Below are 24,354 nucleotides of genomic sequence, written 5' to 3'. Positions count from 1 at the left end.
AATGAGTCATACTGTAAGGACATACTAGATGTCAAACTAACACACCAGCAATGAGTCATACTGTAAGGACATACTAGATGTCAAACTGTAGTACACCAACGTAGGTAAAGTGGGCAGGTTTGGGGTATGTGTATCAAAGGTAAGGTAATAGTTCCTTTTTTTAAAAACTTACTTTTTAAAAAAAATTATGTGTGCACATGTGTGTCTGTATGTGGGTAGTGCACATGACTGCAGGTCGTTGTGGAAACCAAAGACTTTAAATCCCTGAACCTGGAGTTAGAGGCAGTTTTGAATTTGAATTCATATCCAATGTAAATGCTAGAAACTGAAGTCCCTTGAAAGAGCAGAATGTGTTCTTAATTTCTGAGTCATCTCCTTAGCCCCAAAGTTTTACCTTTATAATACACAACTAAAAAGGTCTAAAATTTTACTTCATAATACACTATCATATAAAATATAGTGATAAATTATGGCAGAAAGAAGTTAAGACCTAAAGTAGAAATAGTCAGAATATAAAGTGAATTTAAAAAAAATAAGTTGCTAAAGGAAAATAAAAGGTGCTTTGGTATAACCTTTATAATACTCTCTATAGTAACACAATTTTTACATGTAATTCTCTGATAAAAAGAAAACATGAGGATCATATTCACCTGCCCAAGCTCTTCATTCAGATCAGAAGTATTGACTTGCGCTTTTTGATCTGACTCTTCGTGATACAGATCAAGATCCCAGCCAATAAAAAATGATCCAAGAAATTTCTGCATCTCAACTGTCACATATAGAGAAATTGGAATGATGAAATTGTAGAGTACCAAAAAAGCAAGGAAGTCGGAAATAAATCTCAGAATCTAGAAAAAAAGAGAAAGACATGTTTATTTGATGACAAAATCCATGAGGATTATGAAAAAATTCCTGTCTAAATAAACCATATTCAGAGATAAACTAATATCATGAACCTAAAGTCCTAGACTAAACTCTTTTAATAATGCATTTCCTCTGTTTACTTAGGTAAGGTGAAGGTTAAATTCCCAGGACTCAATTTGTCACTTTTCAGACGTTAACATCACTGGCATGTGAACACCTCCCAATCACAAGCACACCATGTACAGTGTGCCAGCCATCCTACGACAACTCTTTAAAGATCACGGTGACTAAGATACATACAGCATGTAAACATACTGGGACACGATTTCTAAGAAGAACTGTTCAACACAATCTGAAGGAGAGTGACTCCAGTATGAATTACAGCAACAGCACAGCAGAGCTGCCTTTCAATATGCTCTCTGTGGAACATAAATGATACTGGCAATGGGAACCTATACTGATCTGCTTTGTTGCCTTATGAGATCAAAATGTTTTCTAATATGTACATTTTAATTTAAAGGCTAGAGAACAATTATTTACTAAAATTGCAGGTTAAATTCTGTCCATATGCCAAGACTCTTAAAACTTCTTGGATTATTCAGACATGAATTAAAATCAATGTATTCTTTAATTCATTTATAAGGTACAATAGATGATTTTTTTAAAGTCCTGAATTTGTCATACTAAAGTACAATGCACCTGTTTTGACATAAACTTGTGTGTTCTGTTTAGGCTTTAAGCTAGGGAAAGTACACCAATGCTAACATGCTGCTTGCACTTCTCAAGAGCCGATGCTGTGATAAGATCACACTGGTTCTCCCTATCAGAAGTCACTACCACAGCAACAACCATCTCCACAGAACTTCCTTTACAGCTGGATTATGAACAACATAGAATACCTTACTGCTATTTCTTTGATGTTCTGTTTTTTGATTATACCAAGGTTCATCCCATTTTTCTTCAGCTTGCCAGGTATATTTCAAGATCGTACTGATGATGGCCTCAGAAATAAGGATTATTAGGTAAATTATTAAAAATGTGTTCATTGATCTAAAGCAAGAAAAATAATATAAACATAGCAATAAATTTTATGTTAATTTGCTTAGATATTAATGTTAGATATATCAAAATATTTAAGATTTTGTTATAGCCATTTTAAAGAACAGACTTTTTAAAAAATGACCATTTAATAAAAAATAATTACCAGCAATCCAGTTATAAACTAAACAGTCACAAGATCATAGCAAGATATATCCCAAAGTTTAAGTGACACCTATATTTTGGGGGTTATCATGGATATATTGGATGTGAAGCCTACAATTCACGTCAGGTACTGTAAATATTGCCATCTGTGGCTGGTGAGGTCATGAACCCTAAGGGAGAGTCTACTATGGCATCTTCCTAACCTAGTGTGATTTCCAGCTTCATTCTAAGTATCTATCCTATCTGCACAAACAGTGTAACTCTCTACTCATCAAATAAGACTCTTGCAGCAGATGGAGGCCATATTAGAAATCCACAGCTAGTCAAAATACAGAGAACAACTGACCATGAGGTACCAAGCTCCAATTGGTACATCTATAACATAACCCCTACATTGAAAGCTCAAGGAACATTGCAGAAGAGGGACAGAAAAATTTTAAGAGCCAGAGGATCAGGACATCTCCAATGAAATGGTGTTATGTAACAGTTCCCTCCTAGATTGAAACATTCCAACCTGCGGGAAGCTACTTAAGCAGGAAGGTAAACAACTCAAAAGTGCTTCAGGAAATCCCTGAAGCTAACTAGACGCACTAGGTCCCTCCCTGACAGGTTAAGAATAAAACTTGAGAGTCCCACTCAGATGAACAGAGTTGAGCTGCAAAGACTCTTACACTAGACTACCTGCCTAGAGGAAGCAGAAACCACCTAAGCTGCCTCAAAGAAGTTTAGACCAATTGAATCACTTGTAAAGCATAAGGACAAGGAAATAGGCTGCTTGGCAGGGATATGACATTGGCCAAGGACAAGGGAGTGGCCTTCAGGCAGGAATCTGACATTAGGCTAGAACAAAGAAGTAATTTCAGGTAAGAATCTAACTAAAGTTTAGGCTACAACAAGGAAGTAGGCTTCAGACATGAAAATGACTTTTGGTTAGGACAGGAAGTAGGCTCAAGATATTTTGGTCATCCTGATAAGCCCTGAGATACAGTGATCAAGGGAGTGTTCATGGATCTTTTTTTTTTATTGCCTTGTTTGTTCCTTGACTATTTGCATCTATTGTATTGCTAGTTCTTCAACCTAGAACTGACCTTAATACTTGCATGTAATTAAAATGGTATAAAAGCAAAAAGGAGGAGGGGGATGGGATAGGGGATTTTTAGGGAGGGGAAATGGGGAAAGGGGATGACATCTGAAATGTAAATAAATAAAATATCCAATAAAAATAAAATTAAATTTAAAAAGAAAATAATTAAAAAAAAAAAAGAAAGAAAAAAAAAAAAAAAAGAACATTTTCAGCTGCCTGCCTTCAGGCTGCACAGTGAGCTCCAGGTCCCCAGTTTGGTGAACTGACACCCATGCTGAATGGGCTTTGGTGACACATGCAGATGTCTTTCAGTCATTCCTGCTTCTGAAAGTAACCTCTCACCCACATTCCTGTAAGTAAGTCCAATAAAATTCTTTGGTTCATCAAGATGGATTTCAGTGGTATCTCTACTTTGGGGTGTTGTATTTGGAGTGAGTAGACATGTATGTTGTGTCTTTCCAAGAGAAGTTTTGTCACTCAACAGACAGTGTCTTCTATATATGACATCTATGATATCTTAACCATGTGATGACCTGACCAATGACAACATCAGTTGATATGACAAAGTGGATGGGGAAATATCTCAAGGTCCCACTCTTACGTACAGTGCTACAGGAGTTATGGGCCACTAAGAGAGGAGTAATCAATCTTCTCCAGAGAGATGCCTTATAATAAGTTGTCCAATTTGAAGTAGTTGCCCTAAATGCATATATATGAACAATAAGTTATCTCACCAAGTTGTATTAAAATTCATGTTTTTGTATATTTAATAAAATTAACTAAAGAAGAGTTCTTAAATTTGAGAGGGATTGGGGTGTTGTGGGAGGAGCTGGAGAGAAGAGGGTGTGGTGAGAATGATGTAAGCACAGAACTCAAGTAGGAAATTCTAAAAGACATTTTAAAAAACGTATCAGGAATAGAGAAGCTAACATATACAGTGTTACAGTGAGTAACAGTCTGGGCCACTGGTTTTTACTGTAAGTAAGTATTCTCAGATTTTCAGGGTTATCTCATTCTCACAGCTAAAATTGACATTTATATACAGCATTAAACGTTTTTTTTCAAAACTTCTGTCACATCTACTATCTTAATCAAATCTTAAACATCTGGCTTTTTAAAAAACAAAAAGATTCATGATATTGTGACATCATTTCTAGTGACAAAAATCCAAATCTAAAGATAATTTTATAATTTCTTCAAGTCATCAAAGTAAGAAATTCAGAAACCCTCTTTTATTCATTGGACAATCTTAATAAAATGTCTAATTTTAAGTCAAAAAACAAACTATTCATGTAAGTAAAGAAATTTTTTAAATTAAACAATTAAAATACATAGAAACATAATCACAATGGTGTAATGAACTCCACACCTAGTGAGAATGCCAGAAAAACATTAAGCCGAAGTTCATAAAAACTCTGCAGGGTAGAAAAATACCTGCATTCCTGGCTTTTCTCCCTAGGCCTCCTATATTTATGGATGAATTATTTGCTCTTACATCGCCTATAACATAAATTCTACTACAACCAGATGACTCTGAGAATACATGGGAAGTAAAGGCATAAGAGGAAGGGGTGCTTTCGCTACTTGATAATCATGTGTCAGGCATAGTGTTATTTGGTACTTCAACTGTAGGACTACTCACATTTTAAAATATCAAAGTATTTGGTTCAAAAGAATAAAACAAATAATCCACAATGGTCAGTGAATTAGATTTGATTACGATTCACATTTATAAAATTTGAACTTATTTGTATGCAATTAATTCCACATACAGATTAACTGCCATCACCAGGAACTGTCCCATCATCATTTTACATATGTAAATATAGATATATAAACATTGATAAATATGTAAATCTATAAAAATATATTTATCTAGGGCCCAGCATGATGGCATTACACCTTTAGCACCAGCATTTAGAAGGCAGAGGTAGGTAGATTTCTGTGAGTTCAAGGTAGGCCTGGTCTATATAATGAGTTCCAGGATATCCAGGGTTACATATAGAGACTCTGCCTCCAAAAAACAAAACAAAACAAAACAAAACAAAACAAAACAAAAACCAAAATTTAACCATTTTCTAATTTATCTTATTTGTATGAGTGTTTTGCATGCATATTATATATATGTACAGCACAGGTGTATCTGGTGCCTGTGGATGTCAGAAGGTGTGAGATACTATAGAATGGAGTTACAGATGGTTGTGGGCCACCATGGGGCACTGGGAACCAAACCCAGGTCCTCTAAAAGATCAACAAGTGCTCTTAACTGGTGAGCCATGTCTCGGGATCCCTTCACTCTCTCTATTCTCACTTACCTCACACTCAATCTCAGTCCCCTGGCAGCAATAATCTGTCCCCAACTTATACAAGTTTTTAAATTTGAAAAAGTCATACAACTAGAAATATCCAATATGTAATCTTTGAATTTGACTTTTGTACTAAGTATAACAATTTTGTAATCTGGTCTGATGCATGAAATCTAACTCCCTTTTCTTACTGAATAGTACTCCATGACATAGCTGTACCAGATTTTCTGTCCAACTGTTACTTATGTATGGACAATGGCTATTTCCCAGTTTTGTTTTGTTTTTCTGTTATAAATAAAGCTGCTAAGGAAAGAAATTGCCAAGTTAACTTCCAAATGAAGTATTATCATCTTACATTCCTTCCAACAGTGTACGAGATACAGTTTGTCTGCTTCCTTCTAATACTTATTATTAACAGAGTACTCTTTTAGTCTTGTTTCTTAAACGATGAGTTAAACCTCTCTGTGGTTGTGATGATACTGTATAATAGGCAATAATGTTAACTCAGCATCTTTATCTCTTGATTTGCCAACTACAACTCCTTTGATGATCTGTGATTCATGTTTTTTGATTATATCTAACTGATCTTTCTGTTACTTTTTGGTTTAAGTTTGTGGTTTGCAAACATTTCCCCCTGTCTGGAGCTTGTCTTTCCATCCTTTCAAGGGAGTTGAAAACATTTTTAATTTACATGAAGTTAATTTATTAACTTTTTCATTTAGGAGTTATACTTTTTTGGTTTTTTAAAATCTGCTTAAGTCTAGATCCTAAACATTTTTACATGACTTCTGGTTTTACAATTCTGTTTCATTCATATTTATTCAATAAACATTATTTTTAGATGCTGGAAAGTGAGCCTGTGGCCCTGGTGGATGCCCTCTCATTGGCAAAAGCTCTCTGCTCCCTCACTTTTATTAAAAATTTCACCCTGGGTATTGTAAATAACAGGTTACAGAGTCTATAGCTTTTCATGTTCCTCAGAAGAGTATTGATTTGTGTTCTAGTGGACAGTTAGCTTTAAGCACCTAACTTCACTGCAATTGGTGAAAGTAAAATTCTGTTTAGCTCTTCCCCCACGTCCCAGTATTCTTCTAGGTTCTGTTGTTTGTTTATTGCCAACTTGTACCTATACAGTTTTATCAGCCATGCAAGACTTTAGGCAGGCTTTATGTATAAGCTTTCAAGTCTGTTATTTTCTGTGCTCTTATCTATTTTCTCCTAACTTTCTAGGTGTTCTTCCAGTGTTATACCTTGTCCTCTGACAAGTCAACCAGGTAAAGAAATACAGCTTAGACTTCTCCTTTTTTTACTTCTCCCACTTCTGCCAATCATTCTCAGAATTGGACTCACTGCTAGTACTGACCTGGTTTTGGTCACTTTCTATTGCTAGTAGTCCAGGGTAGTCTCACACTCATAATCTTCCTTTCTCTGCCTTCCAATTACTAGGATTGCTGGGATGCCTTCACCATGTACGCTCCAACATTACTTGTGTGTGTGTGTGTGTGTGTGTGTGTGTACCTGTGTGTGGGTTTGCATGCCTACACTGATACACAGACAGGTATGTGTTATGGTGTGTGTATGCTTAAGGTTGGTATGTCCCTCTCTTGGTCTGTAACTTATTTCTTGAGACAAGAGTTTCACACTAAATGCAGAGTTCACTATTTCTGCTAGACTGGCTGACTGGCAAGCTCCTGTGATCTTCCTGGCTCTACACAGAAGGTTACAGGTACATGCCATCACAACCAGCTTTTAATATGACTAACTGATATATCAATTCAGGTTCTCATTCTTGCACACCAAGTATTTTATTCAGAGCTACTGCCTCATAACCTATACTATATTTAGTCAGATTTTCATATTTACTAACAGTCAAATCAATACCATGCAAAATGCTAAATATATACAGAAACATAAAACACTGTCTTTATCTAATAAGAATATCATATTCATATGTAATATGAAATACCTTTTTAAAAGGAATTATTTTTATGTGTATGAGTGTTTTGCCTGCATGGGTGCAATTGCTCTGTATGTATCACTAATGTCCATGGAGACCCCTTAGAACCAGAGTTTAAAATGGTTGTGAGCCACCATGTGAGTGCTGGGAACCAAACAAGATTGTCTGCAAGAGGAACAGTGCTCTTAACGACTGAATCATCTCTCTAGCTTCAGAAACGTTCATTTTCATATATGTTATACATATATAAGATACACATATGTGAAGAGTTTTCTTACTTTTCTACAGCAGATCTTTTCTGTGACTTGCTCTTGTAATTTAATGCCATCTTAGTTTCCATTCCAGTGTATACAGCCACACCTATAAAAAAAAACCTGGATTTTAAATGTACTCACATGAAAGCTTTGAAGAAAAAGCACTGTATGACAGCTTATATAATTCGACATTTCCTTGAGTCTTTTCATAGCTTTTAAAGCCTGCTAAGCCTAAAATTTTGGTGATCTAGACATTCAACCTGCATAGAGTTTTGTTTCTCAGTTATAACAGATATGTGGGTGAGAGATGTTCTGAGTTGAGACTGCTGGGAAAAGAGGACAGAATAATATAATAGATAGCCACTGCATTTGGTGCTAATGGTGTTATTAACAGCAACAACTGAAAAACACTTCCATTAAACTGGAGCTTTGCATTAGGCTAAAGACCCAGCATGTCAGAATCTGGAGTGTACATGTAATTCCTTAAGTACTAAGAATTAAGAATAATATTAATGTTGTTCAGAGTAAACGAAGTAAGCATTCATAAATGCTATGGGAGACCCTGAGATAAAAGAGAACAGACATAATAGTGGGACTAAAGCTGCACAGTGAAACTAATTAGACAAGACCAAACTTTAAATGTTCATTCACATTCCTAAATAATATGAAAGAAACAACATAGAATCAAGTGTGCCCTTTTAGTAAGTATCTGACTTGGAATTTTAAAAATAATTATTCTTTAATTTCGGGGGTCATAATTAAAATGAAAAATAGCACTGAAACCATGCAACTTGAGATAAAACAAACCTTCAGAATGAAACGACAGTGAAAAGGGTTCGAAGGCAAACAATAGACCCAACTAAAAGCATTCAAATACTCACTTGCCTATAAAACTAAGCATAATTTGGACCCCTACTTTAAAGTAACAAGGACAAAATGCATTACTCGCAGAAAGTCATAAAAAATTCAGTGTCTCATGAGAAAATTTAAAAATCCTGGAGGTTTAGTCTGGTTTCAGATAGTAGAACATTGTTATAATTTTTTTAAAAATGGTAACAAAATACATGTAACATCAAAGTACCACCTAATTATTTAACATGTATAGTTCAGAGTGGTGGTAACACATTCACAATTTTGTGGACCCATTTTTTTTCTATCTAGCTAGAGAATACCTCAATCACTTAAAAAATGATAGACCCGTTAAATACTTATCCTTGTTTTTCTATTCTTTAACCTCTGGAGATCATTTAGCACTTCATCATTCTGGATATACCCAGGTGAGGCATTTCAAATGAGAGGGAGCATACAATCTGTGGCCCTTTAGGCCTGGCTTCTATTAGGTAAGGGCACTATTATTCTTCCTCTTGAGTAATAGAGTATATGTTCCAAAAAGTATCCTTTCCACATTCAGTAAGAAATTACTTGATACCAAAGTATGTCTTCTTATTAATTCAACTGAAGGGTAGCCATAACAGAATTGAAGAAGTGTAGACTACTACTGTGATACTAAAAAGCACTGATTGTATCCATGTTATTTCAAGTAACCAGAATCATTTTCTTAGTACTTATCTTGATAGTTAGACTCACAAACACAGTAAGAGGAAGACTCTAGTACTACTCACAAGGAAAGATTAACAACAATGACAAAATACAATATTAAAACAAACCTTAAAAGAAAATGATTACTTAATAAAGCAATATGCAATCGAAGGAGCATAAAATGCTGTGCTGTCCAAGCTCCTTTACAGAGGCTGAGGATGCTGTCGAGAGCAAGAGTGTGTGCCTGTTGCGTGCTAGACCTGAGTTCAGTACCCAGCACCTCCAAGTTTGTACAAGCAAAGCTTCATATAAAAACACCAATACAAAACACACAAACAATTAAAAAAAACTTAAGTATGTACAAACCAAAAATTTCTTTTGTATTTTTTAATCTGGCTCCACGAAGCAAGAGACTCTCTGGTCCCAGAGGTCTAAAGAAAAAAGAAATCCAAAAGGCACTGAATATATTAAAATCTCAATTCAATTAAAAGGCATCTTCAATCAGAGATACTTAACTTGTAGTTACAACATGTTTTCATATAAAATCAAAATCTCAGCTACTATAATACATCCTGGGCTAGTAATATTAGTTACCATAACAACCAACATCTGCTTTAGCATTTCAGTCATTTTAAGATTAAAGGCAGGGCTAAAGAGATCACTCTGCAGTTAAGAGAACTGGCTGTTTGCAAAGGACCTCAGTTTGATTCCCAGCACTGATATGGTAGCTCACAACCATCTCTAACTACAGCTCCAAGGGAACCGATATCCACTCTGACCTCTGTAGGCACTTGGCACTTAAGTAGTGCACTGATACATGCTTGCAAAAGACCCATATACATAAACTTTTAAAAATTAAGGCTAGTGGCCTAAAAAGAAAATTATACATTTAAACAAACTCACAAAGTCATTAATGTCAAAAAATTTAAACATAAATAAAATGAAAAATTAAGCAGTGATTTAATAAAATTTAGAAGACAAAACTTAAATTGTTAGCAAAATTAACAGTTTAGAAAGGAAAATACAGAATGGAAATGCAGTGCAAACATAAAATTATAGTGAGACCTACAGAATATACATGCACAAGTTCTACCTAATTAAAATTATGTTAGAGTATAAAGTATAATATACAAAATATGTTAGTGTTTCTAGGCAAGCTCACAAGGCTGACTACTTGCACTGCCCCCCTCTCAGTGTACAGGCCTACTTGCTGTTTGAATTTTTCTTTATTAAGAAGATATAAAATGAAAAGGAGTAACTACAACGGAACTTGTATTTTCTTAATGATGGCAAGATGATCAAGAGTCTGTCATGGATAAGTTAAAAGGTTTTTATCTTGTTGATAGTCCTTAAACTTTTCTCAAACATACAAAAATATGTTTATTCAAATCAAACAAGACCTGACTCATTTATTAAAAATATCAGCAAGCCCAAACACTATAAAAATAAACTGCACTGAACCAGTAAAGCCATGCACCTAGGACATATTTACCAAGTATAGTTTTCTTAAAGAGTCATATTTGGTGAGTCCTCAAGTCTGATATGCCAGAACCAGTGTGGTGACTGACTACTCAGCAGCTACAAAATACCTGTTTCCCTGAAAATACTTTCATTGCTAAGAGAAACCATGTGCCCAATTAAACATTCATTCCTTATTGCTTTCTATTCAGTAACATGGTATTGGTTCTAATGATTAAAAGAAATGCATACAGAACTGGGATACCGTAACAGCTTCCAAATAAAAGACAATTCAATAATTAATTGCAATTGTTTCAGAACAGAGCACAGCTCATTTTTTTCAGCCACTTAGGAGTGAGTGTTCTATGCTACAATGTTTCTTTACCAGACACAATATCTTAAAACACAATTCAGATGATGCATCCACAAATTTTTCACTATGTCAATACAGAAATAAAAATAAAACTTAGGGGCTGGAGAGATTGTTCAGCAGTTAAGAGCATTGATTGCTCTTCCAGAGGTCCTGAGTTCAATTCCCAGCAACCACATGGAGGCTCACAACCATTTGTAATGAAATCTGATGTCCTCTTCTGGTGTGTCTGCAAACAGTGACAGTGTAGTCACATAAAATAAATAAATAAATCTTAAAACACTTAGTCACAGTTATTCATCAGGGATCTTATGTATATACATAATAACATCACATATATATGAGACTATATATGTCACATATTATTATTGAAGTTTATTGAATCTACTTTCTTATGCTAATATTTATTAAAATATGAGTCAGTGCCAATACATGACATTTGATGGCTTAAATGTCATTTAATTTTATCTAATTTTAAAATGCTCAACTCTTTCTGCTACTGACTTATTTCATGCACCAATATACAGCAGATATATCCCTAGAATAGAGTTGGCAAACTCCAATTAAAATAAAAATTTAATGGCTGAGTTAACATCCTTCAGGGCATAAATAAAAATGTAATCTCATCCTATTAGCAAATCTTTAAACTGACTCAAAGGCTCTTATTTAGATGCTGAAACAGACAAAAACCACCACCAACAACAACAAAACCAATCAGAAGAACAAGTATAACAATTCAGAAGTGGTCACTACAGACTTTAGCTTCACTCAGTAACTAAAATAAAGCCAATCACAGAATTCACATTTGCTAAATAAACATTATGCAAAACATGCATCTTTTTAAAACTTTTTTGTGGCAGGAGGACTGAACTCTGGACTTCCTATAGGGTATAACTGCTGTACCATGAAACTGAACCCTACCTCATTTGACTCTGAGTATTATGATTTAAATATTTAAGGATCTGAATTTAAGCAGCAGCATTTCATTTCAAAGTTTTCACCAAGAACTATCAAAAATGCAAATATATAAATCTACATACTTACTTTTATGTCATTAAATGAAGTGCTTCATCTTCACTTGATGCTCCTAAAAATTACTGGCTGCTGACATACTTATGCTCTCCCATGATATGCTGTTTATTTACTTAATTCCCTTTAACTTTTGGTCTCTCTACCAGTTTCCAATTATAATAAGTAGATAATATGATTTATACTTACCTTACAATTTCTTCCATTTGTTGAGTTATTATCATTCGTCCCATAAATCTGTAAAAGAATGTATCACATTACAAAACTAGGTAACTTATGGAATCAATGGAAAGAATACAGTTAGCATTATAAGCCAAATGAAACAATCCGTGTGTGTGTGTGTGTGTGTGTGTGTGTGTGTGTGTGTGTGTGTGTGTGTGTTGTGTGTGCAGGAATACAGAAGTTGCCCTTTGGTACTCTGTCTTATTCCTCTAAGGCAGGACCCTCTCTGAACCAGAAGCTTTCGGTATTTCATGCAGGCTACTAGGCAGCATGCTGCTGCAAATGTCCATCCTCCTATTTCTACCCTGGCCCTCCCCAGTGCTTGGGTTAGGCTTGTTGCTTTTTCTAGGACACAAACTGAAGTCCTCATCACTATGTTACAAGTTCCCTAACCATTGAGCAATCTAACACCTAATCAATCTCTTATGAAAATTTTATTATTCTGTCGCTGGGATCAAAACCTAGGTCTTACATCTTATATATCATTCAATATTAGTGCTATAAAAATATTTTTTATTAAATTTTAAAAACTGATTTTTATTGTCATCTCTTGTCTAGCTATGGTTGAATTAACAAACAAAATCATTTCAAAATGCCCATGTAAATGTCACATGCCACTATTATTAATCTACTTCTCATCTTAACTTATGAATTACTACACAAAAATACATACAGAACTCAGCCAACAATGAATGTTTATACATATCACTACAGTTTATTAAGTTCTTTGTGACCTGCAAATCACCAGAACCAGATCAAATATTTAATCTATTCAACAAATATCCAATGAGCAACTCTGCTTCAGGTAACTAGTAGAGCTAAAGCAGCAAGCTTAAGTGTGAGACAGTCCTGAGGTTCTTTAACTTTGTAAGGTTTTGTGGCTAAAATCTGGGCTGAACAGCCCATTACCACATTGGACTTCCAGAGTCTGGATTTCCACCTCCAATTTCCACGACTGAAAACAGCACGGTATACACAGCTAATACAAGAGCACAGCTACCTTATAGTCAGAAAGCAGATTATGGACAAAAGCTTCAAGTTAATCTTTAGGTACAAAGATTTCAAACAAGGTTTTAATTTACTATTTTTCATTATGTATATGGGTGATTTGCCTGCACATGTCTATGTACCACAGGCATGCATGTCTGATACCCACGGAGCTAATAAAAATGGTTTAGCACTCCCTTCCAAATGCCCCCTCTATCACCCTTCCCATTCCAGGCCCAGATCTTTTATCTGCTGAAGAATTTAACTTCATTAATTCTTCTGATTTATCATTTTTTCTTCTATCAGGTTTTTATATCAAAGGAGTACTGTTGTTATTCTCCTAATTCTGGAGAAGTTTATCTAGACTTCATATTTAGATCCAATTCAGCTGGTGTTTTCCTGAACCCCTTTAAGAAGTGATATGGGAGCCAGTCTTTTGTTTTCTTTCTCCATACGCCATTCATTATCCCTGATTCCGGCATTTTAGTATGCGTTTAAGCCAGTTCTATGCTGGACCAACCCTTTCTGCAGTCCCTCGTCTTTTTCTTTCCAAAGCAGAAATAACTATGCCTTTATTTTCTGATCAGAAATATAAGCTATATATACTAGCACACAAATACATTTTACAAACTATTTAGATTAAGTAAGATAGCAAAATGGAAGTAGCAGCCTTACTGGTTAGTTTTTTGTCATACTGACACAAGCTAGAGTCATCCAGGATGAGAGAATCTCAGCTGAAAACATGCCAACTCATCTGACTGGCCTAAAAGTAAGTTTGTGGGGCACTTTTTAGATTGTGGATTGATGAGGGAGAGCCTTTCCCACTGTAGGCAGGTAGTGCTGGGTTGCATAAAAAAGCAAACTAGAAAACCTGTGAGGAGCAAGCCACTATACACTGTTCCTCCACAGTCTGTGCTCTGACTTCTTCATGATGGACCTGTAAGCTTAAGATGAGATTAAACCCTTCCCTCTCCAAGTAGCTTTTGGTCTTCGTGTTTATCAAAGCAATGGAGAAGCAAACTAAGGCAACAACCACTAGGAATCTCACTATTTAACACTGTTAACGTTTGGGAGTATATATGCATTTTACATATATACTTCCATATGTCTTCACATATAGACATTTAAGCCCTTAAAACCAAAACCAGAATCATGACGTAAGTGTTGTTGCTAACATTCTCCTCTCAAGTAATATGCCCTATCAGGAGTATTTACAGGGCTAAGGCTGAGGAGGTGGCTTAGCAAAGAGTTTGCTATCAGCATGAGCACTAAGCTACATCTTTAGTACCTGAATAAAAGCTGGGTACAGCAGTACACACCTGCCAGCCCAAGGCTGCTGAGGCAGGGACAAGAGCCCTGCAGCTCACTGGCTAGCCAGTCTCGGTAACACATTTTACCTCAGGAAATAAGGTGGAAAATGATCAAGGAAGACACGGGACAGTGACCTTTAGCCTTACAGGCATGCATACACAGGTGTACACGCCAAGATAAACACATGTGTAACAAAATGCTAGCTCACTCTCTCCTTCCCAACCAAAATTTTAATTAGTATCTTTTGCTTAGAATTTTACCAAATTGTTTATTTTTCACTTTGACTGAAGGCCTCACAAATATTATTACCAAATCAGATAAGAGTTTCAACTTAAGAACTAACAAGCTGTCTCATGAGTAAAGACATTTGCTGCCAAGTCTGATAACCTGAGTTCAGTCCCCATAATACACATAGAAGGAAAAGAACAGAACCCCAAGAGTAGTCCTCAGACCTTCATACACACAGTGGCATGCACATGCCTAAACACATACACACATGCACATATGTACACAAATAAGTAAAATGTAATGAAAATTTTAAAGTTTTATTTTTATGTTTGTTTATGAAAACAAGGTCTTCTTAATAGAAAGCTGACCTCCTATTAGGACTTTTATATTATAGTAAATTTTATAAGATAAAATTTAAAAATAATTTTGGAAGCTGTTTGTGGCTATTTAATATCAGTCTATTAGACCCTTACTTCAAATAGAAGCTATTAAATGAAGAAGAGCTCACCAGATAACACACCATACCTGTATAGGTCTGCTTCTGGCTGTTGGCATTCTATTACAGCTATTAGACTGTCCAAGTTGGCAACTGTTTGTAATACTGCTGTTTCTGGAACTGACACATGTGTCTGAAAAAAATTAGAAAAGGATTGATACATATCTAACCCTGCCCTCAAGTAACGACTACTTCAAATGTCTTCTAGATGACATCATGGCATACTAGACTGCAGATCACTCTGCTAAGATGACAGATCAGAAATAATTAGAAATAGGGAGATAACAAATGGATTGCTGCTTTCCGGTCTGGGCCAGAGCACTGAGCAGATCTTGGGTGGCAGCTCTGCCCTCAACCTCCAAAACCCAGAGGAAGCAGGTATCCCAGGTGCTCTAACTCAGGCAGTATCTTAGGTAAGCAGATAGCAGGACCCGCCCTAAACAGGGAGTAACTGGGATCCACAAGGACCCGGGAAGTCACTCCTGGCCAAGAACACTGGTTCCTTCCAGTGTAGGCCAGAGCACTGAGCAGATCTTGGGTGGCAGCTCTGTTCCCAACCTCCAAGAACCCAGAGGAAGCAGGGATCCCAGGCGCTCTAACTTGGACAGTGTCTTAGAAACTAGTTCTCAGATCTGAGACCTGGATCAGACCTCTGCCAGGTCTGCTGTTGTGTGGACCCCGGATTCCACCTGAGACATACTGGAAGGTCCACTCAACCCAGAGCCACAGAGGAACAACTGAACTAAGAGCGTCAGACAACATATCCTGAGATATTCTAGAGGAGACACTGCACCCAGAACAGCAGACACCTAGCTGGACTACTACCTTGGAGGCACAATATCCTGAGGCATCCTAGAGGTACCACTGTAATCAGTGCAGCTGGAAAAGATCACAGAGACATCTGGACCCCTAGGAGATCAGACACAAGCTAGATAACTGGAAAGACAGGCTTCAGTCAGAGACAGCAAGTACAGGCAGCACTAGAGTTAACCAGATGGCAAAAGGCAAGAGCAAGAACGTAAGCAACAGAAACCAAAGTTACATGGCATCATCAGAACCCAGCTCCCCCATCAGAGCAAGCCCTGAACACCCCATCACACCAGAAAAGCAGGAATCAGAATTAAAATCACTTCTCATGATGATGATAGAGGGCTTCAAGAAAGACATAAATAACACTCTCAAAGAACTTAAGAAGAGCACTGGTAGACAGATAGAAACCCTTAAAGAGGAAACACAAAAATCCCTTAAGGAATTGCAAGAAAATGCAACCAAACGGGAAAAGGAATTAAACAGAACCATGCAGGATCTAAAAATGGAAGTAGAAACAATAAAGAAATCACAAAGGGACAATACCCTGGAGATAGAAAACCTAAAAAAAAGATCAGGAGTCATAGACACAAGTATCACCAACAGAATACAAGAGATGGAAGAGAGAATCTCATGTGCAGAAGATACCATGGAAAACATTGACACAACTGTCAAAGAAAATGCAAAATACAAAAAGCTACTAACCCAAAATATACAAGAAATCCAAGACACAATGAGAAGGCCAAACCTAAGGATAATAGGTATAGATGAGGGGGAAGACACCCAACTTAAAGGACCAGTAAATATCCTCAACAAAATTATAGAGGAAAACTTCCCTAACCTAAAGAAAGAGATGTCCATAAATATACAAGAAGCCTACAGAACTCCAAATAGTTTGGACCAGAAAAGAAATACTTCCCGCCATATAATAGTCAAAACATCAAATGTACAAAACAAAGAAAAAATACTAAAAGCAGTAAGGGAAAAAGGCAAAGTAACATATAAAGGCAGACCCATAAGAATTACACCAGACTTCTCACCAGAGACCATAAAAGCCAGAAGATCCTGGACCGATATCATACAGACCCTAAGAGAACACAAATGCCAGCCCAGACTACTATACCCAGCAAAACTCTCAATCATTATTGATGGAGAACCCAAAATATTCCATGACAAATCCAAATTTACACAGTATCTCAACACAAATCCAGCACTTCAAAGAATAATTGGTGGAAAACTCCAACACAAGGAGGGAAACTACAACCTAGAAAAAGCAAGAAAGTAATCTTCCAAAAACCCCAAAAGAAGACAGTTACACAAACATTATCTCCACGGAGGTTAGCCCAAAAGCTTGGATTAGCGAAGACTCAACCCACAGACCACATGAAGCTCATGAAGAAGGAAGACCAAGAGGGGATGCCTCAGTTCTACTTAGAACGAGTAACAAAAATGCTCAAGGGAGCAAATAGGCAAACAAAACATGGAACAGAAACTGAAGGAGGGGCCATCAGGAGACCATTCCACCTGGGTATTCACCCCATGTACAGCCACCTAAGCTAAACACTGTTGTGGATGGGTGGAAGTGCATAATGTGAGGAACATGATATAGCTGTCTCCTTAGAGGTCTGCCAAAGACTAACACACTCAGAGGATGATGCTCACAGTTAACCACTGATATGATCAGGGGTTTCCCAATGGAGAACTTAGTGAGAGGACTGAAGGAGCAGAAAGGGTTAGTGACCCCAGGTGGAAAGCAACAACACCAAACAACCAGAGCCCCCCAGGGTCTAAACCACCAGCCTGGGAACACATAGGGAGGGACCCAAGACTCCAGAGGTATATGTAGGGGAGGATGGCCTTGTCGGACATAGGTGGGAGAGGAGTTTCTTGGTCCCATTAAAAAAAAAAAAGAACACACAGTGGGGGGGGGGAATATGAGGGTGGGGAGGGGATAGTGAGGGGGGGTAGGTGTGGTCACTGCCTCATAGAAGCATGAGGAGGGGGATGGGACAGGAGGTTTCTGGGTGGTGGGAGGAAGTAGGATAAGGGGATAAAATCTGAAACGTAAATACTACAACCAATTTTAACAAGCGGAAAAAAAAAAGTCGTCAGAACCAACTTCTTTAAAAAAAAAATGTCAGCCCCCTGGGGGTGGGAAATTTTTGTTTCTTGATACTAAAACTTGTTCTGAGAATTGTATATTGCAGAATACACAGCCTTGGTGTATCTACTCATCAAGCATACTGAGCAGACCTGCCCAAACCTCCAATGTCCTGGAATTCCATCTGGATTCAGTGAAGACACAGCATCAGAGGATTATCAACTTACTCTTCCCCCGACCCCTCTTCTAAAATCTCAACGCCCTTAATCAACTTGAAGAAGTTAAAGAAGAGTCAGCGCCCCTATTCACTGAGCTTGGGGACTAATGTGATTAATAATGGTCTGTCTTTCTAGGGAAAAGTAGTGGTTTTGCTGGAACAGGGGGGATTAGCTAGGACTTATTGCATAGCTATAACCTACTGGTAGAGATCTGTATAATTATTATCAAGATGAAGTTATAATTTCTTAAATGGTACAAAATTTACTTTGATTTCAAATTTAAGGTTTTCATTGGTATGAGCCTCTTATTAATATAAAAATGAGATGAATATTGATACTCTCATGGGCATTGTGCCTGTATAACACATTTAGGAATACAAGACCTAGACCCAGCCCTTTTTTAACTTTTTTAACTGATTTGGGACGGTTAACCTATGAGTTAAGGGACTATAGCAAATTCATGGTTTTGACTTTATTGTTAGGGTGTTTTCCATATTTTATTTAGAAATAGCTGAGAGGAGTGAACAGACAACAGTCCAGGTTACCTTACATGGATAGTTGGTTTTCAAAACATCAGAAGTCCATAGAACTGACGCTACAAATATTTATATATTAATGTTCATTTTGATTAGAGACCTGTCTGCTCCTGACAGCTTCCTGTCTTGGATTCTAAGAAGAAATTGAGCATCCTTGGAGATACTCCAGTTGTGCGGTGACAGCCACTAGGCAAGAATTGCCTCTCTCCATCTACAGACAAATTACTGTCCAGAAAAGGACACACATGCAGAATAGTTGACTGATTATATCTGCCTAGACAGAGTAATCAGCCCTTAATAATCCTGCATCACTAAGGTCTGTCAGATGATTCTGGGCCAGAAGGCTGAAGATTTGATGCTCCAACGTTCAGTAGTATAGGGGCTTTTCAGGTGTTCAGCGGTCTCTATAAATTGGCTAAGTTTTAGAAGCTATGCTTCGTACTTCCCATAACTTCAGTTAACTCAGTCATTCTGGATTTCTGATGGGGTTGAAGACCTAGTCTCATAATCAATCCTGGCTATTTACTTTGAGTGAAAAGATCTGAGTAGATGGTTTTCAGCTGACATTCATTCTAAAGCCAAAAAGCCAGGATCAAAAGTAAGTGTTTTAGTTAGAAGAGATGACAGAGGTTCTGGTTAGTCAACAGAATGATGGACTGGGTATTAGGACTATCTTGTACCTCACTGGTACAATTAGGAATAAGTATGCTCTAATTGTATTTTGAGAGAAAAGTTCTACTTTAACAGGAAGAGTGATATGTAGGAGGAGCTAAGTGGGAAGAAGTACTGAGAGGAAGAGATGGAACAAGGAGAGAAGATGAAGAAGAGGAGAAGCTAGGTGATGAGAGAGAGAAAGAGAGAGGGGGCATGGAGGCAGATGTTCACATGTCTCCACCAGTCAAAGATAGTTTTTATATCTAGGCTGGGTATTGGGTTACGATTCTGATTGAGCATTACCAAACTTATAAATCCTTTGATTAACATTTAAAAAAAAAATCGTATAAAAGCAAAAAGGAAAGGGGGGGGGCATGGGACAGGGGTGTTCTAGGGAGGGGAAATGTGGAAAGGGGATGGCATCTTAAATGTAAATAAAATATAAAAGAAAAAAAAAAGAAAAAAAATCAAATGGATTGCTGTTTTTACATGGAGCAATCCTATTCATTTGGAGTCTATTTGTAATCAAATGTCTAAAGATTCATTATATCCTAAATAGTAGAAAAATATAAATTTTCACCCCTTATTAGACTCTGAAAACTGGGCAAATTTATACTTTCTTCTTGATTAAAAATATATCAAGCTGGGCATGGTGGCTGACATCTATAATCACAGTATTTGAGAGGCAGAGTTTGAGGAAGTTTGAGCCCAGTCTAGTTTAAAAAAAAAAAAAAGCATCAGAAGTATTAAAAGATCTTATTTTTCCTAAAACATTATCTATTTCCACTTTTAATATAAACAATACTAGGGTAAGAATGCCTTAAACACATAATAACAATACATTTAAATTTTAAACATTAGTTACATATATGTGTATGCATGTCTGTGTATGTACACGAGTGTGCAGAAATCAGATATGCATGTGTGTACGGAGCCTGGAGGTTGACTTGTGAAGTTTTCAATCACTCTCCTCTGTACTTACTGAGATGGGTCTCACTGCACATAAAGCTAACCAGTCACTAAACTGACTGGCCATCAAGCTCCAGAGATGCCCCATCTAAAGCTCCCCAGTGCTAGGATTACAAGCATGCACTGTTGTGCCTGTCTTTTTTATGTAGGTGCTAGGAACTTAAACTCAGAAGCTTATAATAGGTAGCAAGTACTCTACTAACACAGTCATTGTCCCAATCCATCAACTTCTGTCAATTTTTTTTTTTAAGTTTCAGTAACTTAAAAAGAACTTTACTTTATCAGGTCAAACCTGATCACTTCAGCAAAAGGAAATATAAACATGAGGCATTATATTCACAAAAGCAGTACTGAAACATATATATGAACAAACCTTTAGGTTTGTCTCTCCATCCAAACTAGCGGTTGTAACATGACATGAACCATCAAGTCGATCTGAGGACAGAAGCACCAAATCTGCAGGAAAAATTTCATCTTTGGCTATACGAACAATATCACCCACCTATAGGAAATCAGGAGAAAAGTGACTTTACATTTTAAAAGGCAAGTATTTGTTTTCCTTTTGTTCTAGATAGGTGGCTTACCACAATATTCTATTTTTCATATATTTTCTGCAATGTAGATGAACTTGGGGGCTCAAGCATGTGAAACAAGTATTCTGCTACTGAGATACACACATGCATATACATAGGATTTTATAGTATAAAATATATGGATAAAATCAAGATCAAAACTATGATACCAAAATACAATTTTATATCATTTTCCATATACATACCCGAATGTTTTTTGATCTAGTTTTTACAAGTCCACCACTTCTAACAACATAGACAGGAGCTCCATTTACTTCATTATCTGAATTATGGCGTAACCAGTCTTCATAACCCTAGAAATAAAGAAGAAACATTATCCTATAGTTTCTGGGGAACATTCTCCAGAATTCTATTAGGCTTCTTTGATGCCTAAAACAGAAATGACATTTCTGACACTCATTCTTACCAGAAACATTAACTGTTTCTATTACATATAAGTACCTGGTATTCTGAGATCCTTAATGACATTTGAGACATTCACTCCTTCTAGAAACATTAACTGTTTATTAACATAACATTACATATATGTCCCTGGTATTCTGAGGTCTGGACCTTTCCTTGTTTTCTTGTGAAGGTTTTCCTCTGCCACCTTCATAAGTGCTTTTCACATACTTCACTCCTAGTAATAAAATTACTCTATTTATTTCTATGTATTCAAATAATATAAAGTACACTGATAATTCTAAATATTTTTTCTCAAACTCCCATTTCATCTGGATTCCAAAAGTAAATTTATAACTGCATTATTAATATCTTCATTTGAGGTTTTATAAATATCTTTATTTAAACATTCACATACATTATGTGTGTGTGAAAAAATATATATTTCTGATCATTTTCACCTTCCCTAGAAACCTTTATCTCAACAAGCCAACTCCTCCTGCAATGTCTTTTTGTGCATGTGAACAAACTCAGTTAAGTTTCAGTTGCTAGTTTGGGTATGAGTTGGGGGGGAGAGGTGGTATAAACATTTGTCCTTATACCACAGATAAATGTTGTCTTTACCCCTCATCAAAAGAACTTCTCTTCTGTAGAGACTACTACAGAAATCCAAAACCAATCAAAATGCAGCGTTGTTGAGCTCAGTCCCAATGGCTCTACAAATGCCCACACACCTAAGGCTCAGGGAATGTTGCAGGAGGGGATGGAGGAAAATTGTAAGAGCCAGAGGTTCAGGCAATTTGCTTGAGATTGTGTCTGCTAAGTAACAACAGAAGCTACAACCATGAAGTCTCATCAACATGACTGCCCAAACATGAGCTGAACAATGAGGACACCAATAAACATGCTGCATCAGGAAAAGCCCCTGAGGCCACAACACTATACAAGGAACTACAGACAACTGTTTAAAGCTTGGAACAGTAACAGCACACAACCAGACTGTCCAGTGCCAATCAGCCCTGAAAACCTAGACCTAACATTATATGGACTCAACAGGTTATATTTAGGAACATATATGTATATACAAACATATGTATACATGGAATAACAATTGAAGGAGAGTAGGGAGGCATATATGAGAGGTTTGAGGGAGATATAAAGGAGAACTGTAATTAAAATCTCAAAAAAAGTTGGAGAATAAAAGAGAGACAAGAAAGTCAAAGACAACCCTCAGACGGAGTTATTAATTTAACAGGCTGGCAAACCAAGGATGGGTAAGATTCTGCACAGAGCCTTACCAACCTAAGACAGAAATGTATTGCTTTTAATAATGCATGTTCCGTGACAGGTAAGGAAGGTGTTCTTGTCAGAAAGACCTAAGACAGGCTCAGTCTTGTTAATGAAATAAAAAAGGGGAGATGTGGAGATCTTTTGGGGCTGCTTGGCAGGAATCTGACATTGGCCAAGGACAAGGAAATAGGTTGCTTGGCAGGAATATGACATTAGGCTAGAATAAAGAAGTAATTTCAGGCAGGAATCTAAATCTTAGGCTAGAACAAGGAAGTAGGCTTCAGATATGAAAATGATTTTTGGCTAGGACAGGGAAGTAGGCTCAAGATATTTTGGTCATCCTGATAAGCCCTGAGAAACAGTGATCAAGAGAGTGTTCATGGACCTTTGTTTATTGCCTTGCTTGTTCTTTGACTATTTGTGTTTATTGTCTTGCTTGTTCCTTGACTACTAGCATTGTATTGCTAGCTCCTCAACCTAGAACTGACCTTAATACTTACATGTAATTAAAATGGTATAAAAGCAGATTGGGAAAAAATAAGTAAAGGAAAAAAATATAAAGATGTGGAAAGATTAAAAAAAGAAGAAGAAAGCCAAAGACACTCCTCCTCCTAGTACGCTTTAGCCCACAGTTCCTTAGCAAGGGTTGGGGCTCATAAACATCTTAAGCATATTCAAAGCTGCTTTCAGGATGCTCTTGCTAAAGTCCATATTGACAAATGTCATAGCTAATCATGCCAAAAGTCTAGGGTGACACTCACAACTTCTACAATTTCCTAAAATTATTCAATCATTACACGACTTTTATGTATTAATGATGTTTTAGTTACATGGTATAAATTTACAGAGTATGGTTGCAGGAAACAGAAAAAGAAAAACTTTAAAACTGAGGTTTGATTTCTTTTCCTTTCTTAAAATACAAACCACAAATTATAATTTAAAATACAAACCTTTTTGAGCCCTGGCATGATATAAAAGCAGATAATTCCACATCTGACTTTACATGTGAAACATTATTTTATATATAAAAGTATTTTTAAATTACTGCACAAAATTATCTTCAGGCTAAGTGCATACAGGGTAATGGGGGAATGTCTCCAAGCATCACAGGCTATTGCTAAGGTTGATCTCTCTACACTTGTGGTAAAGTCCTATTGCTGAAGACCACACTTATGGCACTAAGCACAAAGAAGTTGAGTTGGTGCCTAACTAGAAACCTCATTCCTAATGACTATTGTTTATGGTACTTGATACTGCCCAGATACAAACCCTAAGACATACAACAGAGACTTGCCTACAAGATACACTGGTGTGATAATGGCATAAATATTATAGGAGTAACTAACAACTATCTGATTGGATTTAAGGCACACTCCATGAAATGGAACCTATACCCACACTAATAGAATAGCCGAGAATCTGAGACTACAGAGATCATGGGCCTAGAGGAAAACCTAATACCATTATTCTGCTAGATGAACACTGCAATAAAATGAC

The 24,354-nt window shown here is 36.7% G+C and overlaps 1 protein-coding gene across 4 annotated transcripts in view; it reads right to left on the bottom strand.

Moving 5' to 3' along the window:
* Positions 1-24,354, bottom strand: part of Atp11b (ATPase phospholipid transporting 11B (putative)) — a 100,603-nt gene that overhangs the window by 49,881 nt on the left and 26,368 nt on the right. For all 4 annotated transcript variants that reach the window (XR_004606608.2, XM_034499919.2, XM_076932284.1 and 1 more), the window contains exons 5-12: positions 21,372-21,479; positions 20,967-21,095; positions 15,338-15,441; positions 12,254-12,301; positions 9,574-9,638; positions 7,693-7,774; positions 1,764-1,914; positions 651-848 (exon numbers count right to left, since the gene is read on the bottom strand). Coding sequence is in view for 3 of the 4 variants with exons in the window: in XM_034499919.2 (XP_034355810.1) it covers positions 651-848; positions 1,764-1,914; positions 7,693-7,774; positions 9,574-9,638; positions 12,254-12,301; positions 15,338-15,441; positions 20,967-21,095; positions 21,372-21,479 (885 nt within the window). In the remaining variant the exon portion in view is untranslated. The remainder of the gene's footprint in view (positions 1-650; positions 849-1,763; positions 1,915-7,692; positions 7,775-9,573; positions 9,639-12,253; positions 12,302-15,337; positions 15,442-20,966; positions 21,096-21,371; positions 21,480-24,354) is intronic.

This window comes from Arvicanthis niloticus, chromosome 4 (assembly GCF_011762505.2).
Source record: "Arvicanthis niloticus isolate mArvNil1 chromosome 4, mArvNil1.pat.X, whole genome shotgun sequence".
In the NCBI taxonomy this organism is placed as follows: domain Eukaryota; kingdom Metazoa; phylum Chordata; class Mammalia; order Rodentia; family Muridae; genus Arvicanthis; species Arvicanthis niloticus.
The sequence above is the reverse complement of the archived record's forward strand: the minus strand, read 5'-3'. Positions and strand labels throughout refer to the sequence as shown.